The sequence below is a fragment of the Cajanus cajan genome, chromosome 3 (assembly GCF_000230855.2).
Source record: "Cajanus cajan strain Asha chromosome 3, NIPB_CcT2T_4, whole genome shotgun sequence".
Taxonomy (NCBI): Eukaryota; Viridiplantae; Streptophyta; class Magnoliopsida; order Fabales; family Fabaceae; genus Cajanus; species Cajanus cajan.
Window position 1 is genome coordinate 39,621,494 of NC_138519.1, and position 22,595 is coordinate 39,644,088.

At 29.3% G+C, this 22,595-nt stretch overlaps 1 protein-coding gene across 1 annotated transcript; it reads right to left on the bottom strand.

Moving 5' to 3' along the window:
• Positions 1–4,217: 4,217 nt before the first annotated feature.
• On the bottom strand, positions 4,218–11,350 carry LOC109793270 (MLO-like protein 1). Its single transcript, XM_020352730.3, has 13 exons — positions 10,837–11,350; positions 9,702–9,979; positions 9,412–9,528; positions 9,266–9,326; positions 8,752–8,846; positions 8,338–8,412; positions 8,148–8,236; positions 7,940–7,989; positions 6,640–6,680; positions 5,808–6,017; positions 5,617–5,684; positions 4,740–4,800; positions 4,218–4,636 (listed from the first exon to the last, which is right to left on the bottom strand). Exons 1-13 carry the CDS (start codon positions 11,021–11,023, stop codon positions 4,421–4,423), a joined length of 1,548 nt encoding a protein of 515 aa, XP_020208319.1. The 5' UTR covers positions 11,024–11,350; the 3' UTR covers positions 4,218–4,420.
• Positions 11,351–22,595: the final 11,245 nt, after the last annotated feature.

The following is a 22,595-nucleotide window of genomic DNA, read 5'->3' on the forward strand; positions in this document are numbered from 1 at the left end:
GTAATGCGAACTATTTACTTTATATAACTAAATTTTATAAAATATATATATATAGATAAATATTATGTTTGAATAAATAAACTATATTTAAAATTTGAATAAATAGATATTTTAAACATATAAATAATATTTTAAATTTATGTTAAATAATATATATTGTAGTACAAGATTATTTTTATTTGTTAATAATTTATTTTAAAAATACTTAAACTTAATTTATTAATAATTATTATAAATAAAAATCGAATTAGATATATAGCTAAAAGAATCCATAAAAATTATCTAATTGAAAAAAAATCCATTCATACATAATAGTTGTTGGTGTTTAATATATAGTAGTTGGTTTTCAAAATTCTATAAAAGATAAAAAAATATCTCTTTAATAATAATAATAATAATAATAATAATATTTATATTTATTAAATTATTAATCTATCATATGATATATTAATAATACTGATAATATTATCAATAATTAATATTAATTTATTAATTATATTATTAATACTAATAATATGTATAATCTTAATTATTTAGTACATAGTATTAGTAGTAAATACGTGTGATTTTGATTCTCATTTATAACTTTTATTTATAGTAGTAAAGTGTTTTCGTAAATTATTTTAAAAAAATAAAAAATAATAAAAGTTATATAATAGTGTGGTTATTTATTATATAAATAACTATAAAGTGAAATTTATAGAAAAATAAAATAAAAAACTGTAATTTATAAAAAATAATAATAATTATAAGTGTAAAATTAAACAAAAATTATGTACACTAAAAAGTCGAACTTCCCTTATTATAGGCAGGTAGAATCAAGACACTTTATATTTTTATTAAAAATAAAAACTAAATAATAAAAATATGATAATTTAATTAATATTATAATTCATCCTTAAATCTTAAAATCTTAAATTTAATTTTGAATTTGATAAAATATTATCTTTTTATATTTTTAATAATAAAAATATAATAATTTATCAAATATAAAAATTAAGATAATTATTAAAAAAGATATGTCTTTTATATATCTGTGTAGAAATAAATATCATACCAATTTTAGCAAATCTAAGGAAGTCGAACATATGGTGTACAGTGGACAACAGATTTTATCTCTAGAATATATTAATATTTTAATTATATAGTTGGAGCTTTGTCTTTTCTCGTATTTCCGAATTTACCCCTACACCTCATTTTTCAAGCAGCTCACTTAGCTACATTCGTAAAATCCAATGTGCAGCAGGCCACTGTCCCATCGGGCTAGTGCGCTCTCGTCACTAAGACCTATAGCTACGGATGAATATTCGTTAAATAAAAATTAATCTCATATTTATATGAATATTTGTTAAGTAAGTATTTATGAATTTTATATATGTTTATAAATATTTATAAACTTTTTAAAAAATAAATAAATTCCCTTAAAAAAATAAATAAATAAATTATAAATAATTTTAAATTTTTATATTTGATATTAATTATATTAAAATATTAAAGATAAATAGATATTAATTTTTTATCTTACAATTAATAATGAGTTTTTAAATTATTAAAAATAATATTAAAAATTAAGATAAAAATATAAGTATTTAAATTTTATTTAACAGAATCCTATTATATATACCTTCATCCCATTTATAAAAGATAAAAAAATATCCGTATTCTTTATAAATATCTATTTAAACTATTTATTTATTATTTATGATAGATTTTATCTACCAATATTTGTAAGTACAATTTTTTCTTTTGTCATTCCTATATATAAGCGCTTTCCCCTAAACATATGTTATATTAATAGCGGTTGGTAGCGATTTGTAAGAGAAAAAACTCAATATGTTATTCATTTTTTGTTTCTTGATATTTTGAGGCCATCTTTGTAAGAATTAATCATACATGATTAGCCAAATTTATATTCTTCAGGATTTTTAAATCATGATTTGTTCAAAGTTTAAAGAACTATAAGTTAACAATGTTTCTCTCCATTGTCCAAAGTTATGCTTATTTTCCCAATGAATTATTTCCTTAAATAGAAAATGTTATTATTTTCAATCGGATTTAAATTTTATCATGTCCAAATGATAGAAATTTCTCTTTAATTTTATTGCTGTTTATAGTGTTGGGATACAAACAAGTCCCACATCAATAAAATAAAACAACAAATAACAACCACTACAAAAAAATTGTGAATTAGAGAGGGAAAGATCCCTCGCAAATCCCTTGCAAATCCCTCGCTAAACAGAATAGCGAGAGAGTAGCGAGGGATTTGCGAGGGATCATTCCCTCGCTAAATTCAAGTCGCTAATTAGCGACGGATGCATATCCCTCGCAATTTCCTCGCTACATTCCTTCGCTTTTCCCTCGCAACCAGCTTCGCTAGTCCGTCGCAAATTTGTGCCGCTAATTCTTCGCTACCGCCTCGCAAATGTAGAACCTAAATTCCCTCGCTAATTGCATTTAATATTTCCTCGCTAAAACGTCGCTAATCCCTCGCAAATATGTCCTTCGCAAATCCCTCGCTAAACCCTCACAAATATGTCCTTCGCAAATCTCTCGCTAGTCCCACGCAAATCCATCAAAGCATATGGATTAAGTTCCCTCGCGAATACCACGCTAATCCCTCGCTAATATCTTGCGAAACCTTCCTAATTTATCTATATATATACATTATTCTCTCATGAATCCCTGTAGATATGCCACTTAATTTGATATTTTAAATAAATCTAAATCAACTACATAATTATTAAAAACTAGAAAAAGTAGTCACACTCAACAGCATTTGATTACTCTAAATTTATGTATTTTAACAAATGTGAATTGTACAGCCCAACCACTTAATTTGTTAGTACGAAGTTACATGAACTAAAGTGAAAGAAAATTATAATATATATTTAAAGAACTAAAATTTGAAAAATGCATATTTATAAGGATAAAAATTTAAAGAACTAAAATTGAGAAAACATGAACTTACAGAGACTAAATTCATATATAAATCAAAATAAACAAAAATATTTTAAATTATCATAATTAAGAAAACAAAACATATACGGACTAAATTCATATTGTAAACATATAAATTATATTTAAAATTTATGATGATATATATATATATGTGTGTGTGTGTGTGTGTGTGTGTGTGTTAAAAAATATATGAGTGAAAATTCAGTTACTTCAAAAATAACTCGTAAAAGAGTTATTTAATGAATGTAATTACGTTATATATTGAATTTCTTATTCAATAAATTAAATCTAAAAATTTGTATATATACTTTATCTTTTAATCAATAGTTTTATTTAATAGATAATGTTAGATAATATTTAATAATTTTTAAAATTAATATTAGATAATTTAATAATTTTAAAAATATTTTTTAATATTCAATAATTAAAAAAAATGAAGAGATAACAAATAAGATAAAATATATATAAGTAAAATAAAAAGAAAAAAATATGAGAAATTTTAAATTCTTACTTTTGTGGGAGAATTTGAAATTATACTATTTCAAGAAATTTTACAAATACTTGAATTTCAAATTCTACTAGCAACGAAATCTCTTATTTGCGAGGGATTAGCGAAAAACCTTTTCCCTGACTAATTTGCGACGGATTTGCGAGGCATTTGCGAGGGCTATACTTATAACTCATTAGCGAGGGATTTGCGACAAGAAAATGCCCTCGCTAAATGAAAAATTCGTTTTTATATTTTGGCTCATAATTTGGCGAGGGATTTGCGAGGGCCTAAGTTCCTCGCTAAATAAGCACTAGCTTTAGCGACGGATTTGCGAGGAGATGAAGGTTGGTCGCAAAATGATCCTATTTAGCGAGGGATATAAATCCAAGCTATTTCCTCGCTAATTAGAGAGGGATTAGAGAGGGACTGTATTCCTCGCCAGTCCCTCGCTAATTAGCGAGAAAATAGCTTAGATTTATATCCCTCGCTAAATTCCCTCGCTAATCCGCAAAATTCTTGTAGTGAACTTATATAACATAAACATACTTCAATGATTGAGAGACCTTTTGGGTAATGACCAAAAGCAAAACCGTGAGGGCTAAGACTCAAAGCGGACAATATCTCATCATTGTGGAGTATGTTTGTGTAATAACCCTATGAAATAACTCGCATAAAATATTCTCTCAGACAAGTACCATAAAATAACCCCATCATATAGTTATAGTTTCAATGTTCTAAACATGCATATTCTAATTATGTTAAACATAAATGAGTAAGAACGACAAATATTTGGCTCAATTATAATCCAAATATATAGTTATAACAATACTATATTAATAATCATATACTTTATATTTACACAACAAAAATAAATATATTACTATGCGACAAGAAGGCACAGGTACACACACTAGTTAACAACAAAAAAACATATAATGGTTCCAAAAACATTGCTTGGGTGTGCATGTTCACTCATTCAGACCCATCATTTCTGGGAACAACAACGTTGTCTTCTGTGGCAGAAGCTCTCCTAAACATTGGTCCTAGTTGAATTCCAGCACCTGCATGAGAACTTCCTTGTCCATTGTTATCACCTCTTAATCCTTTTTTCTTTGCTTTTTGTGCCCAACCAACAAGTCGTGCTTGCACTTGGTCATCAAATATAGCCTTCTTAAAGTGAGTTCCCATCTACAATATTGTGTATATATGTAACATTTGTTGAATTAATTGTTTTTAAATACAATAAATAAGCATTTGGGTTTGGAATTAGTTAAGGCTACTCAGAACTCACCTGTGTAACGATTGCATAAAGTGGTAGGGTGCTGTAGCTACATAGTATTTGAATAAATACCCTACAAACCCAAGAGAAAGGGGTAAGGAAAAGGTATAAAGAGAGGAAAATATTGAAATGTTGAATACAGAAAATCAGAAATTAATGGAGATAATGCGAGCAACAAGGAATTTGGTTGGCTTTGAATCTCATGAATGCAAAAGAAACAAAAAAATAAAGAATACAGGTGAGATTGGAAGGGAAAGAATCTCCTCACGTTGAAATTTTAAATAACCATATCATGTGAAAATTTTGTACTATCCCTTTTTTCAAAGAAATTGAATAAGTGAGGCCCTATTAAAAGTGTTGTACATTTATGGATAGTTGGTAAAACTAGCTTTCAAATTTGTTGAAAGTTTGAAATTTATAAGTTAGGAATTAAAAATTGTAAACTTATAAGTTAGTCGACTATTTGGTAAAACTAATTCATAAATATAAAATGTTATAAAAGAATATATTTAATTACTTAAGATAAAAAAAATTCAAATAAATTAATGAGATAAAAATGACAAGAAAAATAAGTAACTTGTTAGTTGAATTATTGAACAACTTATCAAAATAAGAATTACTATAGTAAAATAAACTTGCATATCAAACGAGTTTATTTTAATCAAACAAAATTTTAAGTTAGTTAAATTAATCCATAAGTATCTCCTAACACGAGATAGGTAAATATAAAACGTGCACATGACATGGTGACATGAAAATTTGATATAGGAAGATCCATTGGTCTGTTAAAGATGTTGCTCTACCTAAGTGAATTGAATTTAAACACGAGTTTTAGAAATTGATGGTCCTGTCAAAAGAAAAGAGATATATAATAAAGTATTGTAGTTACCCAATAACGAGTCTTGGAACAATGTAACGCACTTTTCCCATTATACAGGAGTCAAAGCCATATGTGACCTGAGAAACATAAATTAATAAGGTTATATTCATCAAAATCATGAAACTAAAAGAGAAAATTAAAATGGAAATGCTTGCAAAGGAAACCATAATAAATTTGAGCCTTTAATCCAATATGCTTACCCATATCCAGAAGAAAAATGCTATCTCAAAAGCATTTTGGAAAAGGATGAAGTGAATCAAGAAGAGGACAATGTGGGGTCGTTTGAACCAAAAGTGATCATCTCTTGGTTGAACAACTAATTCACCTTCTATGGCTGAATGCTTCTCAGCTACTTCATGAGCCAATTGAATTATTACATGCTCCAACTTTGTACCCACAGCAAGTAGAAGCTGAAGAATGCAAACCAGTAAAAGAAAAAAATTAATTGAAGAGGAATTTATGTATTAGATTTGTCAAATGGGTTCAACAAGACTAACTTGATTCGATTTTTTTACACATAGTTTATTTTGTGACTCAACTTGACCTTTGGCTCATTAGGTTAAAACAAGTTAACCAATTTTATTATATTTTATATTCTATAAAAGACAATAAAAATATCGAATTAAATAAGTCTATTATATTTTAAATTTAAAAATAAGTAGTCTCATCACATGGACATGTTGAACTCCATCAAATTGATCTAATTCTATTTTAAATTACTCTTTTTAGAGTTTAACCCAATCCAATTTTTCAAACTCCTAGACTTCACCATTTTTAACACTTCTAATATGTCTACACTTGTTTATGCATACACTTTTGACCAAGAAGCAATTTCCTAACACATGAAGACCAATTCCTACAAACCATGAAGCAATTTTAATCTTGAATTGTACTTATTTTGGTTGATTAAGAACATACTTCTTGTAATGTTCAATTTTTTTCCTTATCCTCGAGCAAAATTAATATATGATTTGGTTTTAGTAAAATAAACGTACACAAAAAAGAACCGAACTAATTTATCAATATACTTACAATGACAGGAATGAAAGCAATCCAGAAATATGTGTGCCAACCTGGAAAAGTAAGCCAAACATCTGAATTGTCAGAATCAAGTTGATTTTCTTTTACAACTAGAAAAACAATGCCTCATGGTATAAAACTACCAACACAATTGGTCACTTTTAGCTCAATGAACGGCAATGAAGAAACACTAGACAAGTTATGGATTCTAGCATTGGGCACAGCTAGAGAAGCTTTGTAGTTTGTACATAGTAGAGCCAATTAGACTTTTGTTATATAACATTGTATGCATTAGGTCAGGTGGGGTCATTGAGTTTATTAAAGAAAAATAATATACTTACTCAAATAATATTCTTACTCAAACATATATTTCATTCAAAGGGTGAAGAGAAGGAGAGAGATTTTAATGGACAAAATGAGAGGAGAGGGAAGAAGTTAAAAATTTTGTTTGATTAAAAAGAAAGGAAAAAATGAAATGTAACTCTTCTCTTATTTAATTCACAAAAGATATAAGAGATTTTAAAAATCAATTTACATTTATGTCCTTATAATTTTAAATTAAAAACATAAATAAATATATTTTAAATATTATATTATAAATGTTTTAAAATTCCTTTTCTTCCCCCTCCAATTTCCACAATATCAAAAGGGAATTGATTTAGTTACGAGGAAATCTGCTCTCCACTCCTCCCTAAATTTTAGTCAAACAAGACAAATTTTTAAAAAAATTCTTCCCTTCTTTCTCTTTTTCCTCCGACCAAACATTATGTAAATTATTTTATAAGTATATCCATTAACTCACATTAGATGGCTTTTTATTTTGTTTTATATCAAGTACTATATTAATTGTTAAGTGTTTTTTTAGTGGTGGAATTGAGATAACGAGCATGAAGGCTATGAGTTATAATCTCGGAGTAAACATTGAAATAAAAGAATAATAATATTTTTTTTAATATTTTTTCAATATAATCAGTTTGGATTGGGAATGAGATTATCATACCCGATACCCATGATTACCCATGCATGATCCATCCATGTTGTTAGAGCAAGAAACCACACAATTATTTTAAAAATAAAAATAAAAGTGGGGTTCAATGTGACACGGGATAGTGACAAGTGACAACAAAACAGGAAAACATATTATTGCAATTTCCCTAGTTTAATAAGGTTTGCAATTAACTCATCACTATAATATTAAATTTAAAAAAAAAAATATTTGCAAGAATAACTGTTTTAAGTAGAAATTATGGGTAGCACGCAATGAAACTGTTTAGTCATAGGACATTATTAAGTTCCAAATCTAGTAGCTTACCATTGATATTAAGCAACAAGAAGATGACCACAAATATCCAAAGATACCAACTGCAACCATGAAATCATAATCGTGACTAAAAAGAATCATAAACTTACACCATATAGACTAAACAAGAAATAAAATTTGGGCAACTAATGGATGAAGATCTGTGATAAGTATAGAAGTTTAAATAATCACTAAAAACTTATTCTTCAAAAGCACATACCTTATACCAACAACTTTTTTGAAATCATCTTCAAGGGCACGAATCATGTATTTATGAAAATTAAACTTTGGATTTCCTCTGCAGTGGGTCTAAAACAGAGATACAAAATAGACAATGTTATGAATCAATCATAGAAGGTAAAGGCTAATAGCAATCTGCGAGCTTATTTGAAAGAACATTAAAATCTTACCATAATGAAACCAAGCCTCAATGTCACATAATCTAATTTTGTCACAGATCCATAAAATTGCTTGAAAAATGATTTCTGAAAGAAACATGAAAAATTAGAAAGAATCAAGATAATGCCAATTGCAGCATGACAATAACTTGTACAGTTACTTATGCTCTAGTGTAAGGTTCAATCACAATTTTAATCCCTTGGGAAAATTGCTAATCGATAGATGAAACATGAAGAATACAAGTGTAGAACTATATAGCAGTAACCAAACATGAAATGAAAATAACATAATAAATGGGATTTAATAGAAAACATTGTTATATAAAATCATTGTTTATAAATCAAGCTACATTGCTAATTCCAAAATCCAAGGTATGAAGTTAGCTGGACCAAAGTTTCGAACCATTAAATAGTATAAAACCTTACCACCCAACCTAGAACAGCAGAATCTTTGCCAAAACCAGTAAAACGATTCTGAATGAAAGCGTGTTCTTGAACATGAGTCACTGTTGGTTCAAGAACTGCATTAAACCAATATGCATGAGTAGTTAGCAGAGGAAAAAAGAAATTGGATAGCTTTTATGAAGTTCAATACTAATAATGGCATGATTCCATAAACTTCTCCAAAAATATTTACTAGAAAAGAAATTAAAAAAAATAATATTAGTTTCTCCATAAACTAAAATTGACTTATACATAAGTTAAAAAATAATTGTTAAAAAAGTTAATATGAAAGAGTTTCTACATATTAGTTTTTTCATAAATTAATTATACCTTTAGAGAAACTATTTTTTTCCTTCTATTTTATTCTCTTTTAAGTACTCCTGAAAACGTTCGTCTAAACAAGCCTAAGCATGATGTTGAGTTTGATGGCTATGAAAACTCCATGGGTTAATAAAATAATTGAACATAGAGAAAATAACCAATTATATTTATTTACCTGGTTGTGTTTCATAATTTTCCTTTACAATAGAGTCTTCCCAGTGCTTCCACTGACGAATCTATTAATTGGAGTTAATTATTAGTAAAAAAAAAAAAAGAGTTTTCATCAAGCACATCTTGTGATAAAGCATATTATGCACTTACTTGTAACCCTCCAATAACTACAGTGAGAACACAAAATGCTACATGGACGATAGCTAGGACAAAAATAAAGATATGCAAGTGATGCAATGCCTCCACGGATAACAGAGGAACCTTGCCCTGAAAACAAAATCAAAATACATACCAAGATACTTTGATTAGGCATATGAAACAAATTTAAGGATAAATCTTCAAGTAAAAATTGTGAAAATATCTATGAATATGATGATTGATAGGAAAAGATGAAATGTGATCATAATCATAACTTTATTTTAAGGTTAGAATTTAAATACCTTGGCAGCACAGTGTCCAAGTTTTGTCACTGTTGATGGTTCGTGATTCTCACTCTCACTCTTACTCTCTTCTAAAAGGCGTCTAGCTATGCCAGAAATATTAGAGGAAGAAAAAAAAGTCTGAAAATGTGATGTGGTTTTTGTTGATTCCTCCTTTTCTTTAAGATCGAAGCTGCAGGGAAGCATATGGTGAGTCCAACTCACTGGAACACAAATTTTGACTATCCCATTTTGTGTTACTGTCAGTAGCAGAGAAATAAATCCCAACAGCATCAACTCTGAAACAAAAAGGGAATCAAATATAAAATTTATCAGATCCATTTTTTCATAACAGAAATCCAGCATGCATACCCATTAATCATTAAGAAAAATTAGGTGCATTATTGAATCAAAATTAGAGTTCTAACTACTTCTGTTGAGCACGAAAAAGAGTTATACCTTTTCATTAAAAAAGAATAAATTAGAGTTCTTTCTCAATAATTCATGTCATGGCTAGTTATTGTGGTGAAACTTTGATTTGAGGACTACATCAAAACCCAAAAGTATTTATAGTTAAGCACCTAAATTTTGTTTCAAAATTGATCACATCCCATTTGGCCTATAAAACTGATCAACCCTTTAGCATATAAAATTGACCACATCCCATTTTTCAAATCATAAATTTCAGCATACCCATTAAACATTAGGAAGAACTGTTGCAAAATTGATCACTTCCCATTTAGCCTATAAAATTGATCACATCTCATTTAGCATATAAAATTGATCATATCCCAATTTTCAAATCAGAAATTTCAGCATACCCTTTAAACATTAGGAAGAAATGTTGCAAACTTGATCACATCCCATTTAGCCTATAAAATTAATCACATCCCTTAAGCATATAAAATTGATCACACCCCATTATTCAAATCAGAAATTTCTGCATACCCATTAAACATTAGGAAGAAATTTAGGTAACCCCTTTAATCAAAACTAAACTTTCAATAACTCGAGTTGACTTCATCATCCATCCTAGCTAGTGTGATGAGCACACCAAAAGCCAGAAGCATGTGTAATTGAGCACATAAGTTTTGTTATGAAGTTGATCATATTTCATTTAACCAAAAAGAAAGTGATAAGAAAGAAAGAAAAGAACCTTCTTTGATCTTTTGCAGAGCTTCAAAGAGTGGCTTCTGATTCTTCTTCTTGAGAAAAATCCCTCCATAGTGAATAAAACGCTCAGCGGCAAATGAAACAGCAACGATGACAGAGCAAACAACAGCAACAACCCAAGTGGGAGTGAATTCCAAATTGTTCCCTTCTTCAGCTCCACCACCACCCATTTTCTCTTCTCTCTCTCGTGTTGTTTGTTTAATGAAACCTTTTTCTCTTTTTTTGCTGATTTGTGTTCTACTACGGGAAGTGGAACTATTTAAGACCCTTTGGGCTCAATAAGTGATCACGTTCAAAATTAATTGTGCTGGATTTGGACTCTGAAAACTCGAATTAATTGTGTTTGGGGACATAACAATTTTTGTTGGGTGTTGGTTCTGCAACCTGCGGTTGAGACGACTTTTGATGTATGAACGTGATGCAACTACTACTATATACTATATGCCATATACTATATCACAATTCAATGCTATATGATCGATTCCTTTTAAATTATTGTCCATTTATAGAGTTTTTCTTACTTTGTTTACGCGCTTCTTACTTAATAAGAGCAAAAGACTAGTCCAAAAACAAAGAGTGATTGATGATCCCCTTGTCTAACTTTTTATAAAAAGAATTATAAACTATCAATTTCGTCATTGTACTAAAATTAGTTTTTAAAGTATTATAAATTTATTGATTTAATTCTTGCATTTGTATATTTCACCAATTCTGAGAGAGTTTTTTTTGAAGGATTTTTATTACTTAAAAGACAATGTAGTGTATATTTTAATACTTTAAGTACTATTTATATAATTTTACTACTTTAAGAATTTGTCAAGAGGTTAAAGAGTGATATTTTAGGAACTTAATCGATGATTTATCCTTTTATAGATATTACAAAAGAATAATAGAACAATTTATCAATTTTGTTTTGGAGTGTCGTTCTTTTCTCTAATTAGTCCTTATAGTAATCAAATTTTATAAATAATTTTTAAATATTAGAAATCACGTTACATCGTTAATAAAATATTATAAAAACACTTCAAATTAATCCATTATTAATAAAAACATGTCATAATAAAGACTAAATTAATAAATTTAGAATCATCATAGTCAACTCGATAATTAAGGATTAGACTACATTCATAAAGATTTAGATTTGATTCTTGTTATCATCAATATAATAATTTTTTATTAACAAAAGAATCAATAAATTTTTAATATTTTAAGAATTATTTATATAACTTTATCACTATTTATAGAAATGGTAATATTTCATGACTCAAGATCGATGATTTATTCAAAATTAATGTGATGTAATTATATATATATATATATATATAAAAAGTGATGTGAACCTAAGAACAACTCTTGAGAGGTTGTATCTGAATTCTTGATCCTGTCGTTTATGTCTGAAATTCCAAGAAGCTGACTCTCTCAAATGGAAAACGATCAATGAAGCCACGTTCTCATTGTATTTTCAATTATTTTTTTTATATTTATATCAGTATTTTTTCAAATGAATAGAGCATCAAAATAATACTATAAAATAAGATAAATAAATAAAAAATTGATAATACGAAAAGAACTTGACTTTACCCGCATCAACCGGGAAACGGTCATTTTGTTTTTTCCTTAAAATCAACGGTCATCTAGAAGAACTCTCCGCTGGGTTTCTAATATTTATTGATTTGTTCTTAAATAGAACCCTTTATTCAATTTACCAAAAATTAGAAATTTAATTACTTCAGGTTAGAAATACTAGATTTTTTTTTTCAATATTTCCTTTACGATTTTTGATATTTCATTCTCTTAATATTTTATCTAAATTACTTTCCAATTAAATTCATTAACTAGTGCACCTCATTTAAGGATATTTTAAATAAAAAAAAACAGTAAACAATTTGAATAATATCTTGTATAAAATAGATTTATTTTGGAAAATATATAAAAATATGGCAATAATAACTCGAGCTAGAGTTAGATTTTGTTTTTTTTTTTATAATTATATTATTAATGTGAAGTCAAATTCTATTGTAATTAATTCTCATAAATATAATTAATCGTCTTTAATAACATTACAATATTTAAGTCGGGGTCTTTGAACAATAATCATTATTACAGGACGGGTCCCCCAGATTTTTTTAAATGTATCAAAAAAATAATTTTAAATTTTTTTTACTCTCCTAAAATATATATAAAAAAAAATATTATAAATTGGTAAATGAAAATTATCATATTAGTTTACTCTTAAAAAAAGAAAAACAAAAAAATATATATAAAATTAATATATAATACGATAGAAAAAGAGATCAGAAAAAATAAATATTAATAAATTATTTATAATATTAAAATATTTACGTACAAATTTTTAAGAAAAGAAATCTTATATAAATATTTATAATAAATATGTTTTTAGTCCCTATAAAATTAACAAGTTTTGATTTTAGTTCTTGTAACTTTTTTTCTATGTTTTTCATCCCTATAAAATTAAAATTGTTGTTTTTAATTCTTATTTTTATGTAATCATTTTTTAACTACTTTTTATTTATTAAAAAATTAAGGAATCATCTTAAGTGTTACCTATAACCATTATTGAATTATATTAATATTTAACACCTCTAAAAAAAATTATAAGTCTTTAAAATAAATATTATTTATCCAACTTAAAATGATCATTAGCGACTAAAAATAGTTTTGTTTAAATTTTAGAGAGATGAAAACTAAAGAAAAATATTTTACAAGAATTAAAATCAAAATTTACTTATTTTACAAGGACCAAAAATAATATTTATAAATTTTAGATTGACGAAAAACAAGGAAAATTTTTTTGAGGGACCAAAATAAAAATCATTAATTTTATAGAGACTAAAAATATACTTAAGTTTATAAAAAAAATATTATAAATTGATAGATGAAAATTATCATGTTAGTTTACTCTTAGGAAAGAAAAACAGAAGAATATATATAAGATTAATATATAATATAATAGAAAAGAGATAAAAATAATAATAAATTATTTATGATATTGAAATATTTACGTACAAATTTTAAAAAGAAATCTTAATGCCTCAAACTAAATTTCTAGCTCCATTCCAGTCTATTAAGAGAAAACTTCATATGAAGATATGTCTTGAAGGAGTTTTTTTTTTTATTTTTTATTTTATTTTAATAAAAGGTTGATGGCAAAAGTAGGAGAAGTGAATGAAGTTCCTCTCCTTAACTTCACCTAGGCACGGATCTTCTTCAAGAAGACTTGAACCGAATGTAAGAACACTTGAATGGAGGAGGATTTTCGGAACTAAGGTGTCCTAGGCTATGAATGGAAGAATCCAAGCTTAAGGAGCAAATGAAAGCTCACTTCAAAAGGTAGGAAGAAGGTGAACTCTCCTAGGGTTTTGAAGATGGAACTCTCGGTGACTATTGGAGGAAACTTGGCAAATGATGCTCTCAAATTTCATTTATCTCAAAAGTGTTTACAAAGAGTGAAGGAACAAGCACTTATAGGTCCTAGAAGCAAGCTAGGTGGCGCCAAATTCACTAGCCAATATTGGAGCCAAAAATTCAAATTTCAAATGAAAATTTGAATTCAAATTCAAGGCTCCATGTGCTTAGTCCATGAATATGGGGCTGCCATGCATCTAAATGTCATTTAGGGGACATTTGAAGTGTATTTGGAGCTGCACATATTCAGCCATGCTTGGCAAGAAACATGTGATCCAAATGCATCTCAAATGACTACTAAATGAAACCTAGATTTTAGCTTCTTGGTCCATTTTAGTATTCCTTCAATATTCCTATGCTAATGGCCTAAATACAATGGCCAAATATATACAAACATTAGGAAATAATAAAAGAAACAAAATGAGCCCAATATTGGGTACCAAAAGCCCAAAGGCCCATGAAGCCCAAAACTAGGCCCAATAAGCCTATGGCCCAAAAATGCTACTCTATATGGTCCAAAATACAAGACCAAAATATGTGAAACCTATACTAATATAATATGTAAAAAATATAAGAAAAATGGATTTATCAAGAGATGGCCCATGTGAAGTTCAAATTCGGCCTTCCAGGCCCATCGGGCCCATTGGGCCTTGACTGGCCCAAACCTTCATGTCTAGCCAACTCCTCTTGGCTCCTTCAATGTGTCACCCCTTGCCTTCCTAGGCATGATTCCATCATCCCCTCTCTCTTGAAAAGGATTTGTCCTCAAATCACGAGGATCCATGGGATAAAAATCATCACCTACATGCACAACAAACCATGTATAAGAGGTGACATGTTCATGGAAAGAAAATGGAATGTGGATCCTAAGAGGAATCCTTCTATCTAACCTAGCAAAGAAAACTAAACTATTGAAATTGAACTTCCTAAAAGTAGAAATAGGACCATCTTCTAAGCATAACCTAGAATGGAATCCTAAAAATGTAGTAACACTAAGACTAATACAATGGAAAGAATGATTCTTAAAAATTAAAACATCTTGCCCAAAGTACCCTAAATGGTAACCTAGGCATTTCCTAGAATATAAAGAAAATAAGGCTAGAAAACTTCCTAAACAATTTTGGATTTGATTGTTTGTTAGATATTCATAATCATATAAACTATATTTGTCTTGTAAGGGAGGAATCAAATTTAGTTCAAAAGAGTAAGAACTTCCCTTAAGATCAAACATAGAAAATAGATCATTACAATTCGAATCCACCAAACAATGTAAACCAAAAATTGGGTGTTTTATTAAGACTACAAAAATACTTTCTTCCTTGTACACCTCCAAGGAAGTAGTATAAGGAGTAAAACTAGAAATAGTCCACTCCTTCTTCACTATATCTTGAAGTTGAGATTCATTTTTCTTTAAAATATTTTGTTCTAGAATCTCAACTTCATGACTAGTGGTAGCATAAGGGTAAGAGTTAAGGTCTTTATGTAAGAAGAGAGTATTTTGCAAATGGTTTTCAGTGATAAGACAACTCTCTTTACTCACTAGTCCTTTAGAGGAGATATTTTCCTCCTTACTCTTCCCTAAGATACATGCCTTTTTTATTTCTTTTTTTCTTATTTTTCTCAATTTTATTTTTGCTAAAAGTTTTTCTTCCTTTTGTTTAATAATGTGAATTTCTTCCTCCAAGATTGCAAGTCGTGCTTTTCTTTCAAGTTTTTCTTTTTCTCTCGTTAACACTTCTTGCTTTGTCCAAAGTGTTAGTGATTTAAACTCTTGAGTAGGATGTGAAAAACTTTTTGGGGAGCTTAAGTCACTACCACTTGAGGAATGTTTTCTCATAATTAAACAAAAAGAGTTTTCAAAAATAAGTTTTCAAAAAAAATTCCTAAAGAAAAGTTGGCTAAAGATTACTAGCTAAACGTGGTTTTAAACAACACTAAGCCTTTGAAACTTAGAAATTGTTTCCCTTAAACGTCCACAAGAAAGCATATAGCAAACTTGAAAATTAAACACATTGAATTTAAAAGCTTAAAAACAAGAGAAAATGTTAAGCAAACTAGTTAAGTTTCAAGAATTTTTAAAATGCAATGCAAAAAGAAAATATTTTTGGTCTTTTCTAGGAATAAGACTAGCACTTGGAAGTCTAAGTGTACAAGTTGCACTATCAAGGGAGGTGAGATACTAAGAGCCACTTAATAACCAAGCCTTTTCAAGTGGAAATCACTAAACTTCCTTATGGTAATCTCAATTCCACAAAAATTTTCACAAAGATTTTTATGTTGTATGCTTTTCACAATTGTTTTGGAAGCTATCTAAACGTGAACAATTAAATCTACACAATGCTAGTCGAATTAGGACAATAAAAAAAAGCAATTAAAGATCAAACAACTCAAAGGAAGTAAGGATAAACAACTAGTCGTTTTGCCCTAAGTGGAAGCTTGAAACATATGAAATTTCCAAGCCACTTCCACTAGTACTACACGTGAGTGAGCTACCAAGGGTTAGATATACCTGACCAGCTTCTTAATACTCCCTCCAAGCTTTACAAATTGATTTAAAATACAAGAGAATTTGCAAAAAATTAAAATACACTAGGAAACAATTTGTGGCGGCTTTAGTGACCAATTAGTGACGGATTTTTTGTCCAATTTTTCTAACACTTGTTTAAGTGTTCCAATCCACCACTAATCCTTGATTATTGTTGCTCCTGGACCCTGCACAAATAACACAACAAAATGATTAATGTAGGCTGCTCACAAGGTTAAGGAATTGATCACTCTTGTGAAGGTAGTTTAGGAAAGTTTTGGTCACTAAATTAGGTCAAATTTGAAAGTATTTTGTGTCCAACTCTTTCCTACTTTTTGTTGAGTCAATGTTTGATCCTTAAGCAAGGATTTGAGGCCACTTCCAGCACAAAATTTTTTTAGCGAAGAAAACAAGACAAGCAACAAAAACACAATTTATAAAGCTTATACCAAAAGTTGAAGAGTAAGGTGTTTGAGACAAGACTCAAAGATGTCCAACAAAGAAAGCTGAAAAATAAGACTCCAAAGAAAGCTAGCACTCAATTAGGAAGGTTCCTAGATAGGCACTAGAGTAGATTAACAAAACAAAAAAAATTTGGAAGCAATTGAACAAGTATAAGCAAACTAGTAGTCCAAAGAAAATTATGGAATCAAGTGTGTTTTCCTTTACTTGTTCTTCTCGGCTTTTGCTTTTAAAATTGCTTTATATATATATATTTTTATTCTTTTCTTTTTCTGAATTCAAATTTATATTCCAGAGAAGACTTGCCTTTTGTTTTCAAATTTTTCACAATTCCAATGTATAGAAACCGAGACTACTAGATTGTCAAATTTCAAGTGAAAAATGGATGAACTAGTGCACTAGTTTTTAGGTTTTTGATTAGATTCTTTGCTCTCTTTTTTTTAACTATTTTGAAACATAATGCTCTGTATTTTCTCTATTTTCCAGCCACTAAACTTTTAAAATTTGAATCCAAAAGAAATAGTGCACTAGAAGTAGGATGATTCACTTAAAATTTCAAGTAACACAAAATTGTTTCAAGAATTTTTTTATAGAAAGTGATTTGAAAACTTAAGTACACAATGGAAACCTAACTCTAAGAAATTTGCTAGAACTAATAGCAAATTATGAACTCAATAAGGTAAAACAAAAGCACATATAGGTAGGCAAGAATATTAAGCAAACCGAGACCAAAATGTAGACAATAAACTCAAAAGAAAACTAGGTTAAACATGATATTCAAGGAATTTGCAACATATAAGGACTAAACATACTTACTAAGACAAAACAAGGATTCAAAACAAAAATCTAATGCAAATGTATGAAGTCCAATCACGGACACATGCAAGGAGATGAGAGACTCAAACAAATACAAAAAGAAGCACAAGCAAATAGGTCCTAAACATATTGATTGTGGAAAGAAATTCAAAATACAATCAATCAATGGATCTATGGATAGAAAAATTTTCAAAAACAAATAGATCCGAAATGAAACTCAAAAAAGACACACAAGAACACAAAGACAACAAGACAAACGGACCAAAAAATTAAGGACACTTATCTCCAAGAAGAACCTTGCTCTTGATACCAAAAATGATGGCAAAGGTAGGAGAAGTGAATGAAGTTCCTCTCCTTAACTTCACCTAGGCACGGATCTTCTTCAAGAAGACTTGAACTGAATGTAAGAAAACCTGAATGGAGGAGGATTTTCGGAACTAAGGTGTCCTAGGCTATGGATGGAAGCATCCAAGCTTAAGGAGCAAATGAAAGCTCACTTCAAAAGGTAGGAAGAAGGTGAACTCTCCTAGGGTTTTGAAGATGGAACTCTCGGTGACTTTTGGAGGAAACTTAGCAAATGATGCTCTCAAATTTCATTTATCTCAAAAGTGTTTACAAAGAGTGAAGGAACAAGCACTTATAGGTCCTAGAAGCAAGCTAGGTGGCGCCAATATCACTAGCCAATATTGGAGCCAAAAATTCAAATTTCAAATGGAAATTTGAATTCAAATTCAAGGCTCCATGTGCTTAGTTCGTGAATATGGGGCTGCCATGCATCTAAATGTCATTTAGGGGACATTTGAAGTGTATTTGGAGTTGCACATGTTCAGCCATGCTTGGCAAGAAACATGTGATCCAAATGCATCTCAAATGACTACTAAATGAAACCTAGATTTTAGCTTCTTGGTCCATTTTAGTATTCCTTCAATATTCTTATGCTAATGGCCTAAATACAATGGCCAAACATATACAAACATTAGGAAATAATAAAAGAAACAAAATGAGCCCAATATTGGGTACCAAAAACCCAAAGGCCCATGAAGCTAGCCCAAAACTAGGCCCAATAAGCCTATGGCCCAAAAATGCTACTCTATGTGGTCCAAAATATAAGACCAAAATATGTGAAACCTATACTAATATAATATGTAAAAAATATAAGAAAAATGGATTTATCAAGAGATGGCCCATGTGAAGCTCAAATTCGGCCTTCCAGGCCCATCGGGCCCATTGGGCCTTGACTGGCCCAAACCTTCATGTCTAGCCAACTCCTCTTGGCTCCTTCAATGTGTCACCCCTTGCCTTCCTAGGCATGATTCCATCAAAAGTACTTATAAGAGAAAAGAAAATTAAAAACTTCATATTTAAATCTACTATTAGATATATTAATATAAAATCATAACTTACGAAGGTAAAACAAAAATATTATTATACTTTACTTTTTTATGAAATATTTAAAGTTGAATTATTTTCTACATTCTTACAAAGTTAAAATTAATTATATTTAACTTGTTTTTACTAATAAAAAATCTCTTTAATTAAATATTTATATTTTTAAATCTATATTTAATAAACTCTAAATTATAAACCTGATTAAGAAATATAAATCACCTGTACTTATAATAGCTTTCTATTAATAATATATTTTATTTATATTTTAAATTTTGTTTTGATATATAATTTTTTTAGCATTGGCATAGTTGAGGCTTGTCTATTCTGGCAAACCGAAGTGTTAACGAATGCACTTCTCAATTTGATAAAATTAATTATTTATTTGAAGTTTTTGTAATTTAACATCCTCCTATTTTCATGTATTTAAATCGTGATTCTAATTTGTCACTCTTTTGTCAAAATTTTACTCTAATTTGTTATTATTTTTTCAAATTTTACTCTAATTTGTCCCAGTCTAACACATTTCTTACTTTCGTTCCATTTTTAGTTTTATAAATACTTTATACTTTATTTAAGTAAACATTTCTTTTCACTCACATTTTATTTCTTTATATGATAACAATAATTATGAATTATTATTTTTTAAAATAAATTACTCCCCACAGAATTAGGATCTTAGCATATGTTTGTATTGAAGTCAAGACGTTTTTCACGTTTAACTGGAAATAATAAATAGTAACTTTGATGGAATCATACTTTGGAATGCAAGAGGTGACACACTCAAAGATCCAAGAGGAGTGGGCTAGACATGGAAGATTGGGCCAGTCAAGGCCCAATGGGCCTTATGGGCTTGGAAGGCCCAAATCAAGTTTCAACATGGGCCTATCTTGATATGAACATTCTTATTATATTTTGTTAGCTTAGTTTGAATATATTTTGGTCTTGTATTTTGGACCACATAGAGTAGCATTTTAGGTTTTAGGCTTGTTGGGCCTAGTTTTGGGCTTCATGGGCCTTTGGGTTTTTGGTACCCAATATTGGGCTCATTTTCATTCTTGTAATTTTCCTTTCCATTGTATTTGTTTGACCAATGTATTTAGGTCATTAGAATAGGAAAATACAAGGAATACTAAAGTAGGCTAATTAGGTTAAATTAGGTTTAATTTGGAAGCCATTTAAGTTACATTTGAGTCACATGTTTAACACCTTTGGTGGCTGAACATGTGATACTCAAATTAACCCTAAATGACACTCCAAATTCAACCTAGATGCACCTTTAGTACCTAAAGTTTCGGCCAAGCACATGGGAGCCAAAATTTGAATTCAAATTTTGGGCGCCACATGTAGCCTTTGATTTAGGCGCCCAAAGTTTGCATAATCGGAAGCCTACTTAAGTGTTTTTCCCACACATTGTATTCACTTTGAACATTTTATGAAATTTGAGAGCCTTGTGCCGAGTTTCCTTTCAAAGTCTCCGTGAGAAAGTGAGCTTCACCTTAGGAACCCTACTAGGTTTCCTCCTCTTTAAAGTGAGCTTTCCCTTGAACCTTAAGCTTGGATGCTTCCATCCAAGGCTTAAGCCTCTTCTCCATCCGAGAATCCTCCTCCTTTTGCCTCCAATCCATTCGGATCCAAGCTCCTTGAAGAAGATCCGAGCTAGAGAGAAGTTTAGGAGAAGCACTTCTTCCACTCCTCCTTACCTTCTCCATCAATTTTGGTATCAAGAGCAAGGTCTTCAAGGAGATAAGTGTCTTCACTTTTTTTTTGTGTTCATGGTCTTGTTGTGTCTTAATTGAGTTTCTCTTTGCGGATCTATTTTGTTTTGAATAATTGTGTTCTATAGATCCATTATTGATTGTTTTGATTTTCTTCCACAATCAATGTTTTAGGACTTATTTGCTTGTGCTTATTTTGATTTTATTTGAGTCTCTCCATTCTTGTATGTGTCCGTGATTGGACCTCATGCATTTGCATTAAATTTTGGTTTTTAATCTTTGTTTTGTCTTAGAGTTTGTGTTTATTCATTATATGTTACAAAATTCCTTGAATAACATGTTAACCTAATTTTTCTTTGAGTAAATTGTTCATATTGTTTGGTTTCGGTTTGCTTAATTTTCTTGCCTACCTATATGTGCTTTTGTTTTACCTTATTGAGTTCATAATTTTCTATTAGTTCTAACAAATTTCTTTAGAGTTAGGTTTCCATTGTGTACTTAAGTTTTCAAATCACTTTCTATTGAAAATTCTTAAGAAAAATTTGTGTTACTTAAAATCTCAAGTGTTTAATCCTACTTTTAGTGCACTAATTCTTATGGATTCAAATTTCAAAAAAAAAAGAGTAAAGAGGCTGAAAATAGAGGAAAATACAGAGCCTAGTGTTTCAAAAGTTCAAAGAAAAGTGTACAAAAAAAAAATCCAACACAAAACCTAAAAACTAGTGCACTAGTTTTATCATTTTTCACTTGAATTTTGACTAACTTGTAGTCTCGGTTTCTATAGCATGGAATCTTGAAAAATTTGAAAACAAAAGGCAAATACCTTCTCTGGAATCTTAATTTGAATTTAGAAAATGAAAGAATAAAAAAAAATATATAAAGCAATTTAAATGTGAAAAGCCGAGAAGAGTACAAATAGAAAATTCACTTGATTCCTTAGCTTGTTTGGACTACTATTTGGTGTGTTCTTATCCAATTGCTTCCAATTTTTTTGTGTGTTGCTAATCTACTCTAGTACCTATCTAGGAACCTTCCTAACTGAGTGCTAGCCTTCTTTGGAGTCTTATTTTTCAGTTTTATTTGTTGAACCTCTTTGAGTCTTGTCATATACACATTACTCTTCAATTTTGGTATAAGCTTCTTAAATTATGCTTTTGTTGCTTGTCTTTTTTTCTTTCATTAAACTTTTTGTGCTGGAAGTGGCCTCAAATCCTTGCTTAAGGATCAAGCATTGACTCAACAAAGAGTAGGAAAAGTTTTGGACACTAAGACTACAAGATTTGACCTAATTTAGTGACCAAACTCTTCCTAAACTTCCTTCACTTGAGTGACCATTCCTTTCACCTTGTGAGCAGCCTCCATTAACCACTTTTTTTGTGTTCATTGTGCAGGTCCAGGAGCAACATAATT

Coding starts and splice junctions, on each gene's coding strand:
- LOC109793270 (XM_020352730.3), bottom strand. CDS start 11,023: ATGGGTGGTGGTGGAGCTGAAGAAGGGAACAATTTGGAATTCACTCCC. Junction 8,847..9,265: donor AAATTATGAAACACAACCAG/GTAAATAAATAT, acceptor GGTTTAATGCAG/TTCTTGAACCAACAGTGACT. Junction 6,018..6,639: donor TTGCTTTCATTCCTGTCATT/GTAAGTATATTG, acceptor TGCATTCTTCAG/CTTCTACTTGCTGTGGGTAC.